Here is a 10,426-nt window from a genome sequence, read left to right as displayed (position 1 = left end):
TGGAGTCTCAGCACCATCGGATGCTGGCTTTTTCCAGGCTGCCCAGTTCCTCCTCCCAGTGCTCAGCAGAGGCTGGCTGAGCTTTGGGTCTGCTAAACAAAGCTGCTGGGCTGGGATGATCTGCTGTGACTTCATCTCATCCTCTGGGCTGCCACTGCACAGGGTGCACAGCAGCTGCTCTTCTGCCCTGGTACACCCCAGACCAAGCCAGGACCTGGACCTTGTCCAGCTGTCCCACAGTGCATGCAGATACAAAACACATGGAGACCATAATCCATGGATTTATTTTCAGTTTCATGAGCTTGCCTTACAACAGCTGTATTTAATATCATCAGCTCCTGGTGCTGGCTGTCCAGCCAGGATAACACTGCTGTTTAACCACATTGGTAGGGCTGCACTGCCTGTGGCTTTGCAGTGCAGCTGGAATTGAGTGATTTTGGGGCAAGCTGTGGGATTCCTGGCAGCCATTAGCCATGGGGTTTCAGCAATGAGAGCTCAGCCCACAGTGTGACTGACCACCCTGTCCCTCAGTGGGTCACCCCACATCTCTGCCTTCTCCCAGTGCTCCCCTCTCCTCTGCCTGGGCCACATCATGACCCCGAAGATGAAGAGCACTGCAGGTCATTTCAAGTGGCCAGAGCCATATTTCCCCTTCAGTGGCCACAGCAGTCAGGCTGAAACGGGCTGAAATTTGTGCTCCAACACCTGCCATATTTCCTTCCCACCTCCTCTGACCACACATATGCACAAACACACACTCACACCTATTTTCTCCACATCTACAATTAGCTGCATGTACATGTTGGCAGTTTTCTCCCTGACAGCACCAGCAGCTGCCATGTATTCCCTTTTCATTCAGAAATCAAGATGTCCCAGCCCTTGATTTTTAAGTACATTCTTAACAAAGAGAAATAAAACTTGTAGGACAGGAGAAAGTATAAGGTCACTGATGAGTACATGGAAAGTGTGCCTGGTAGTTTGTGCATTCTGATGAACTTTTAAATAAATCATTAATTCCTCTAATTTCCCATTAGACCCCTAGCTCTCAGCCCTAGGTGAGCAGCACTGTGTTCCACATTTATTTCTGTGTTGCATACAAAGAAATACTTTTCCCTGCCCTTTGAAAGTGCTACCAGACAATTATCATTAATTTCTGCATCCTTTTCAAAGAAGCTGTAAACAAATAGCCCCTTCACCTTCTCAGCCCTGACCCCCATGGGCACACTTGGCTCATTTGTTTCTTCTCTTTTCTTAGAGACTGTTTGCACAGATGTGGTTTTGTACCAATAATTATTCTTTACAACCTTTCTCAGTAACTTTTTTTGCTCTGCTAAACCCAGGGTGAGGCCAACGTGCATAGATTAAGTAGTGACATTCCACGGGCTTTACACTACCACAATCCTGTTTTTTGTCTGGAATACCTTTCCATTAGCACCTCACACTCCCTTTGATTTCTGGTGAGTTTTGAACTGATTCTCAGAGACCTGTAGATGCAGAGCTGTCCTGAGTGTGAGCAGCACAACTAGGGTCCCCTTAATCCTGTGCCTGTGTTACCAAAGTTTCACTCATCCCTCAGGTCACTCCCTCAGTTTTACATCTGTCTGCATGGCTTTTAATGGGATACAGAATTGCCCTGTTTGTCATAAAAATGTTCTTCTGTAACTCTGCATGATAGATTTACTCAAGGCAGTAGAAATTATTCATAACTTACCCTTCAGGCTTTTTAAGCTGGGAGGAAAGTATTTCTTGAGTATCTAGTGAGGGGCTGCGAGTGGCAAAATGAGCCAGTCGTGCAGAAATGCACACGGCAAAACACGTGAGGCATGTGTAAGCAATCCTACCCCAAACTTATGGAAAAGTATCTAATTTCTTTCAAATACCCATCATGCATTTAAAGAGAGAACAGAGAGTGTGAGCTCGGAAAGGATGTGCCTGGTTGCAGTATCAGAAGCACCCAGAGCTGTGGCCAGTGTGTCCAGACCTCACTGCAGTGCTGTGGAGGGGGACCAAGGGCAGCACACAGACTGCACAGGACATTCCTGCTTCCTGCACTGCTTCTCCTGCTGTGGCAGGTTCCTGAGCTTCTCTTGGCTTTAATCTGCCTTTCAGTGTTTCTAGAAGGTCTCTCATGTTAAATCTGTACAGCATCAGGTGGGCAGGAGAAGAATCATCAATTCCCAAGCCACCACATCCTGCCCTGGGTGAGCACAGGGATGGGGATGCTGAGCAGCCCTCAGTGCTGGCTCTCCTGGCACCACACAAAGGCTGAGTCCTGGCCAGACAAAGCAGTAAGTTCAGTTCAGTGCTCCTAGCCTGGCACCTGCGTGCTGCAGCTCTCAAAGAGCTTTCTTGGATAGAGGTGGTGAGAGGGAATCAAGGAAAACAGAATCAGAGGTTCTATACAGCAGTCTGTAACTGAAGCTCCTGGCAAGATATGAGTTTTCACTGCAGGGATTGTGAAGGAAGAGCAACCACTGCTTGTCCAACCTACTTGTGAGGGGCCAAAGTGGAAAGAAATACATATTTTGTGTGGGTGAAGGTGCTCCTCAAGACTGGTATCTGCAGATCGTTGTTGGTTCTCAGGAAGCATCCCCTACTTCATACACAGATTCCTGGGGGTTTGCAACACAGTCAGACACGTTCTTATTTACTTCTTCAGAGACTTTGTTTTCCCCAAGCTCCATCACATAGTTGTTCTCAGTGGAAGGGATGGGTTCCTCATAGAGAACTGTGCTTGAAGGAGCTGCTGCTCTCGAGTTATGGCTGAAATTAGAAAGCAAGAAGAGTAGCAACCAGAGTAAACAAAGCATCTTCCAACCATCAGGATTTTTATCAGTATTGTTGTCTGACTCAAACCTGTGTAAACCTGGACTACAGCAATATTCTGAAGGACAGAATTTTGTCCTTTGCTTTCTGGTGGCAGAAAAAACCTTGGGCATTGCAGCAGCATCACTTCCAACCCTGAGAAAGTTTCCAGGGAGGGGCAGCAAAGGGTGTGCAAGCAATGAAAGCATTACCACCATTTCTTGCACTGGCACAACCAGATAATTGCTGAAGAGAAGTAAATATTTATAAAAAAATATTGGAGGAAGGATAAATTGAGAACTGAAAGCAGCCCACATCCACTGTCTGGCTTATGGTAGCTAATATTTTTAAAATGAAAATAGATCCTCTAAGGAGAAATGTCATCACAGCATTTGTTTCATTGTTCAGGGGTCAACTGTTACTTAAACTGCTGCCTCACACACTGCTGGGGAAGCACTGGGATGCTGGCACATCCCACTGCAGTACTCAAGTCAGCAGCACTTCATCCCTAGAAAAGTGGTTCTCCTTGTATGTTTTGACCAGATTATCAGGCTTTCCAGTAAAACTTCCACAGGTCACAAGTAGATCAGGATGTGAAACCTGAGTTGAGAAATAGCTGTAACTTTCTGCCACAGCTATAGTTAGAAGAAGTAAATTCAGCCAGGGATGTTTTGAGGATAAATCAGAGCATAACTAGTGGTCTCTAGAAGGGCAGTTCCTTTCCTTTGCATTTGAAAACACACTGGGAATTCAGCCTTCGAAAAACACAGAAGATTTAGCCTTGGCAATCATCTTCAGTACCCCTCTCTGGGCTTAGGAGTCAATAAGCAGTTCTTGCTCACTTCTACAATTCTGATATTGCCATGAAAAAGATCCTTCTTCTGTGTTGCTGTTAAAAGCCCACAAGCCATCCTACAACTTGCTGCTGAGCTAACTGTGAACCTCTTCACCCAGACTGCTTAAGGGGATTTTCATTATCACAGCTATGGCAGTGTTTTTTATGTCTGCTCTGATACAGCACCCCAGGACTCATCAATGTGCCAGATAAAGGGTTATACTCACAATTTTACATCATAGGCTTGAGCTGGAAAAGAAAAATCAGAATTTGTGTCAAAAATTTGCATTTACATTTTTTAAAAAATAATTGTTTTTTATATTCTTGATTTAAGAAATAGACCTCTGAAGACAGAACAAAACTAACAGCCTTGGATAGAATGTCAGATGGGTGAGGACTCAGTTTCCCAGGATTCAGTCCAAGAAAACAAAAACAACTCCGCTATCACAGAACTGGGTCAAAATAACCAGCCCAATGTCAAAGATGAAGTTGAGGTTAGAAACCAGAAGTCCACAGTTTCCCCAGTTTTCCTAGTCATTACAAGTTCAATAAAGAACAGTTTTGAAAGTGGCTATTCTACATTCCTTTAAAAAACCAAAAGATAAAAATAAGAAAAATGGTAAAAGAAATATCTGAAAATTTTATTATTAATTGGTCGCATGGAAGCATAGGAAGATCATTAGAGAAAGAAAGGAGAAAATGAAGTCTGTAGGATCCCAAACCCCAAAGCACACCTGTGTGCTCTCTGCACAGCTCGTGAGGAGGGGCCTCCAGGGAACATTTGGTCAAGGGGATTTCTGGTGGCAGTGCAGGAGAGACAGAGGCACTCAGTGAATGGATGCTGTGACTAAAGACCAGAGAGGAAACAAATTCACATGGAATAGGGAGAATTGACAATGACCTCTTCCCTCTGGGTGCCAACTACAGAAACTACCTCCCAGCAGCAGGATGGGATGAACCCTCTGCCAGAGACTTCAAAGATTTGAAATGATGAGCCCAGCCCAGCAGGAGAGTCTGAGCCCTGGGATGCCTGTGAGGAGCAGTGAGAAACAACCATCCCAAAGCTCGGTGGCAGAGCAAAGCCACACACCTTGGGATGGGCTGCAGGGCAGGGACTGAGCTGCCCCAGACTCAGTGCAGGGATGGGAGGGTGCAGCTCAGGAGCACCAGGACCACTGCTGCCCCAACCCCACAGCTGTGCCTGGAAAACCCTCCTGACTGCAAGGACTTCTCTGCCTCTTTGGATTTCCCTCCATCTGTGACACTCCACACATCATCTGCTGCCTGTGTGCTGCAGGTACCAGAGCTGCAGCTGGTGGCTGCAAGCACTGATCCAGACCCAAAAACCCATCAAGTTTAAAACCATGCTGGGCATGTGTAAAACATTTAGGTTTTCCAGAAGATTCTACTCACCGTCTTTGGGCTTTCTAATGCAAAGGATGAGAGAGATGACAAGGAAAACCACAGCACCACACACCACAGCAATCAGGATGACCAAGTACAGGGACAAGCCAGTCCTCTGGAAATCTAAAGCAATACAACAGAGAACTTTCAGACAGGGCAGCCGTCCTGGGTGACAGCAGCAGCTGGTACAGGACATTTACCATGTCCCCAAGGACAGCAACAGCCAGCCCTGCCTGAGCACATGGGTCTGTGTCCCCACAGACCCCTTGGTCCTGTGGCTCTCAGTGGGTGTCGTGTGACCCAGCACTCTCTACACCTCACCAGAGACCACAGCGTCCATCTCATGTTGATGAGACCAGAGATGTCAGCTGGGCAGGATAACTGCACATCATGAAATAAAGCTTTCCATTCAAGGGTGCTGCTCAGTTCTGTTTGGAAAGTGTCTAAACCTGTCACAACGCTGCAAAGCTGGAGGATGTGTAGATCTGCTAGAAGCACACATTGAGGCTTTTGTGCTGTTTCAGCTTTGACAGTCCAAGATAAAAATGGACCAACAGCTCAGGAACACAGCAACAATTCTCTGTGCCCCATATATCAACATTTCTTTTCCATTCTTCCATAAAAATGTCTAGAGCCTATTAAAGAGTCACCATGAATTATCTGGGACCTTTGAGAACAGCTGTTAATGCAATTTGCAGCTAAAAAGGCAGAATACAAATTTTGAGGCTGAAATTCCTGACTACAGAGCATCTGGTTTGGGTTCTTAGTCTTCTTCTTAGCTTGGTTTTGCTCTTACTTACCACGAATAGTTTCATTCTTCCCTGGATATCCCACACCACTATGTGAAGTGGTTGCTGTTATGGGCAGATCTGCAAAACAAACATATGTTAAAATCTGACAGTGCATTTCCAGGCCTCATTTTAGCACCAGGAGATCTGGGATTAGAGCTGTAGGATCAGAAGAGAATGCCTCCATCCCCTTTTCAAGGCAGTGAAAAGAGGCAAACTGCAGAATTGAGCATTATGTATACACTATACAGGAGAGAGTACATGTAGTACCATATAGTCACTGGATAGATATTATATATAGTATATATACACTATATATGTGTACACAAACTACATATACATACACCAGATCCCTGTGTGCTTTTGTATGTCTGTACATGTACCTGCAGCAGTGGTGGGGCCCCATGGAGTCCGGGAGATTGCTGAGGTACCTCTGGACACCACCTCTGTTTGAGTTTTTTCTGCAAGAACAATCAACACCTCTCAACATCTTCCCTCAGCTTTGGTGACCGACTCCAGCTTCCACGATCCCCACTGGGTTTTGGTGGGCACCATAAATCCAAATGAAACATAATCCAATCATAGAAAGTTTCCACAAGCAGACCTGCTTTAGTCCTAAAGGCTTAAATTGCTCTAGGCTTAAATTCCCACATCCCACAAAAACAAACGGGAAATCACAAGTCCTCCCTCAAAACTGCTGTCCCTGGTCAAGTACATGTTTTCAGTCAGGTCTGGGATAGCTTTTGCATCCCTTGTGTCTGCCAGTGGAGACACCAGATCTGCCTCCCCTCAGCAGCTTCCATTCAGATCAGGTAACAAGCAAAAAAACCCTTTAGGAAAGAGCCGAACCCAGAACATCCCATCTGCTCTGCAAATCTGGGAATGGCATTTTCAGCAGTCCTAAGACATGTACAGCCTCTCTTACAAAGACAACCTATCAACCCTCTGTAGACTGGAAACTGAGGGGAGGAAGATATACTTTCAGAGACATCTGAGTTAAAAAATGAGGCATATGGACTGAAGTCTGGTACTGTCAAGACTCAGTTACCAGCAATAAAACCACTGCCAAGCACTGGTGTCACACATCCCCAACATCCTATCCTTGTCATCAGCTGTCACTGCTCTCTCCCTGACCTGTGGTTGAGTGGTGTCCCCCCGTGGTTCCCACACTCCTCTGCAAGACTGCTGTTGTTGTGGGCAGATCTGCAAGAGGAGGGAGAGGAAGAGGCTTAACACAGGGGTTTGACCACGCTGGTGATGCCGCTGTGCTACAGAATCCCCCACAGGTGGGATGGGAGCAGGAGGAAGCAGCTCCCTCCCAGCTGGCAGGAGGGGGATGCTGTGCCAGCAGTGTCAGCCAGCACCTGCAGCACTGAGCCCTGTTCCCCTGCTGCTCCCTCCAGAGGGTGACTGCTGTGAAAAGCACCACAGGGCTTCAGCCAGAGCTCAGCAGGCTCTGCCTCTTTCACAGGCCACTGTGTGGTGCCTGTGCTTGGCTCTGCCATCAGGGGCTTCACAGCTCTGCTGATGGACTAACAGCCAAGGAGAGTGGCAAGTTTTGCACCAGGCACCCATGACAGAATGGTTGAGATTGAAAAAAGGCTCTGAGGCCATTGAGTCCAGCCTGTCACAGAGTGCCCTGAAGAGCCTGGAGGCGTCAGAGCCTGGCGTGTGTGAAGTGCAGTGTGTCTCCCTGACACACGGAGCTGGTGGTGGGGAGCAAAGGCCAGTTTGGTTTGTTCTGCCACTGAATGACCACTGACTTGTTCCTTGTTCTCAAAATGAAGCCCCGACTCCTTGTCTAAACTTGCTGAAGTGCAGCGGGAAGCATTAGAGAGGCAGGGAGAACTTCAAAAAACCCACAGAGGAATAAACAAATGTTGGAAGTAGAAACCCACTTTTGCATCTGAAAAGAGCAGTTCCTCACAGAAGAGGAAATCGAATGGAGTCAATAGAGCAGGACAGAGACTGGAGCCAGCGGGAGGGGTGTGTCAGGGTGCTGAAGGCGTTTGGCATTTCCCTCTTTGCGGGCAGGGAAAGAGGATGCTGTTCCTTTGCCCTGCAGCCGTGGCTGCGGGCACTCACCTGTCACCGTGAGCTGCACAGCATCGCTGCGCTGCACGGCGCCGGCCCCAGCCCTGTTCTCGGCCTCGCAGAAGTACGTGCCGCTGTCCGAGGGCCGCAGGCTGGGCCAGGCCAGCTCAGCGCCGCTGCTCAGGAGCTCGGCTGTGCCCGCCGGGTCGCTCCGGAACCAGCGGTAGCTGATGGGAGGGGACCCGCTGGCCTCGCAGGTCAGGCTGGTGCTGGCTCCGGCCGGCAGCGTCAGCCCCGGCTCTCCAGCTCTGATGATGGGCTTGGTGGCTGCCACTGGAAGACAAAGCAGAGGGGCGCGGGTCACGGAGCCCTGGCTGTGCTGGGGATGGTCCCCCTGCCACAGCAGCTCTCGCTCTTGCTGTCTGCCTTGCCGGGAGGAAGCAGCTCAGCTCTCACCTCCCTGCACAGGGGAGCTCAGCTGTGCCGCACAGTCGTGCAGTATCTGTGCCTCTAAAAACCCCCAGACTGGGCGGAGGGAGGGCAAGCACATGCTGGTGAATTTAGTCAAAGGACAGCCATACCACATCCCTGGGACTTCCCCACTGCTGCATGCCCCTGGGAAATACTGAGCCATTGGCTACAGATAGAGAGCCATGGATGAGCTGTACTTGAGGAGCCACAGGTCCTCCCCGAGCTGCAGGGTTTTGTGTCCTGGGCAGAATTTCTCTCTGGTCTTTTTGCTACTTCTTGCTAGAGGCAGACACTAATCAGGAAAATGCTTCTTGAAACCTGTAGTCACCCCCTACCTGCTCTGTCTAATTCCCAAAACCTTCCCTTCTGAACAGCCTCCTTCTTGGATTTACCTTTAACAACCTCCAAATTGGTGGCAATCTCCTTTGCTATCAGACTGTTGTTGCTGTCTCTCCAGGTGACCTGGCAAGTGTAGGTTCCTCTGTCAGAGATCTCCAGGCTCATGATGAGGAGAGACACATTTCCTGGGGCATCCTTTGAGATGCTGACTCTGTCCCTGTACTCAGACAGGAGGACATGGTCACCAGAGCTATCCCTCCGAAAGATGGTGCCTGAACCCTTGTCATGTACCACAGTCCAGGTGAGGGTTTGCTGCACAAGGTCCTCCACAGGTACATAGATACAAGGCAGAGTGATAGAGTCCTTCCAGACACCTTTGATTTCACTGGGGCCACTCAGTTCCAGAAAAGCTGCAGGAAAAAAAAAGGATGAAAATTAAGCCACAGGGCAGCCAGGGTGAAGGCAGCTGCCAGGTGGTGAAGCCATGGCAAGAACATTGGCAAAGTGAACCCACCAGATGAGAAACACAAGCAGTCAGTGGGAGTGTGAGGGCTGGGCTGACCAAAAATCAGTGTGGCATGAGGCAGAGAGATGGGAGGTGGCTGGTGGCCAGGGGCACTGACTCCTGCCATGTGTGCAGCCTGGCTCTCCTGCTCTACCTGGGCCTTTCCTGCCACCACCAGCACTGAGTGGAGCACAGGGTCAGAGTTATTGGATAACTTAGGCCTGAGGGAAGGAGTTGGTTCAAAGTCCAAGTTGCAGCTCCCTGGTCTCAGCCAGTGTCTGCTCCAGACATCACTCTTGGTGCTCCTGAGGAATAGCAAAGACCTCCCTCCTCCACTGCCCATTTGCTTTTCTGAAACACACCACTCTCTCAGCCTAAGCCAAACACAAGAAACTTGAACCACTGCGTAAAGAAATCTAAAACTCTTTTTCCTGTAAAAATGAGGATTCCTGCCTTTGTCCCAGGACATTTCTCTCACTCTGAGGTATGACTCTAAGCTCCTCCCAAAACAGAGCCGCCCCTGCCAAGCACAGGCAGTCCCCGCAGGGCAGGGGCTGTGCCCAGCCCAGACTCACCGCTGCAGTGGAGAAGGGAACTCAGGAGCACAGCTGCTCGCAGCACCATTCCCATCCTTCCTGGGGACACGGCTGTTCCCTCTCCAGCCAGGCTGAGCCGCTTTCCCCAAGCTGTGGTAAATCAGGAGCACTTCCCTGCCCGGGCTCACTTTGTCACTGAGCGTCCAGGACAGCGGATGGCGGTTTTACCTTCCTCTTTATCAGAAAGCAAATGTCTCAGTAACCACTGTCACAGGCGTGGGCAGAGCGGAAACGCTAGGGAAGGGTGCAAAGAGGAAAGTTTAAAAATGACTTCTACGCTATTTCGTACTCTCTGCTGAGTATGTTTTTTCCTCCTTCTGTTCTTAAATGTTTTTTCTTTTACTTCTTTTGATTCCTAGGCAACCTTTTCTTCCTCTTTCCCTCCTTGTGTTGCTTACTGACAAACAAGCTTTAACGCACAATTACACACACAGGCCTGAGAGAGAGAGCTCATAAGAAGCTGAACCATCTAGGTCCTCACAATTCACTTTCTCACCAGCTCCTGAGACACTCACCACTATGCTTTAAGTTAATGTTCATGAAACCCCTTAAATCTTTACATTACCAGTACAAGACAGATGATTCTTGTAGGTTTCTTCCCAATGAAATATTCTATATCACTCTTACCACATCCTAGAGAAGAGGAATT

The 10,426-nt window shown here is 48.6% G+C and overlaps 1 protein-coding gene across 2 annotated transcripts; it reads right to left on the bottom strand.

Annotated features, from left to right (window-relative positions):
* Window positions 1-261: 261 nt before the first annotated feature.
* LOC106860067 (V-set and immunoglobulin domain-containing protein 4-like) lies at window positions 262-9,957 on the bottom strand. Of its 2 annotated transcripts, XM_014887735.2 has the most exons (9): window positions 9,757-9,949; window positions 8,730-9,086; window positions 7,918-8,199; window positions 6,967-7,035; window positions 6,216-6,293; window positions 5,845-5,913; window positions 5,054-5,167; window positions 3,868-3,889; window positions 880-2,763 (listed from the first exon to the last, which is right to left on the bottom strand). In XM_014887735.2, exons 1-9 carry the CDS (start codon window positions 9,809-9,811, stop codon window positions 2,580-2,582), a joined length of 1,230 nt encoding a protein of 409 aa, XP_014743221.1. In that variant the 5' UTR covers window positions 9,812-9,949; the 3' UTR covers window positions 880-2,579. The 2 variants fall into 2 exon arrangements, with proteins under 2 accessions (XP_014743231.1, XP_014743221.1); XM_014887745.2 differs by lacking the exon at window positions 6,967-7,035 and having other exon boundaries at window positions 262-2,763; window positions 9,757-9,957.
* Window positions 9,958-10,426: the final 469 nt, after the last annotated feature.

This window comes from Sturnus vulgaris, chromosome 14 (assembly GCF_052056855.1).
Source record: "Sturnus vulgaris isolate bStuVul1 chromosome 14, bStuVul1.hap1, whole genome shotgun sequence".
Lineage (NCBI taxonomy): Eukaryota > Metazoa > Chordata > Aves > Passeriformes > Sturnidae > Sturnus > Sturnus vulgaris.
This window is presented reverse-complemented; position numbering and strand designations above follow the sequence as displayed.

What these genes read in the sequence shown, in the direction of transcription:
- LOC106860067 (XM_014887735.2), bottom strand. Translation starts at nt 9,811, where the DNA reads ATGGGAATGGTGCTGCGAGCAGCTGTGCTCCTGAGTTCCCTTCTCCAC. An exon ending in GGGACACCACTCAACCACAG is followed by an intron (nt 6,294 to 6,966) that starts GTCAGGGAGAGA and finishes TTGTTCTTGCAG; the next exon opens with AAAAAACTCAAACAGAGGTG. An exon ending in CATTAGAAAGCCCAAAGACG is followed by an intron (nt 3,890 to 5,053) that starts GTGAGTAGAATC and finishes TTTCTTTTCCAG; the next exon opens with CTCAAGCCTATGATGTAAAA.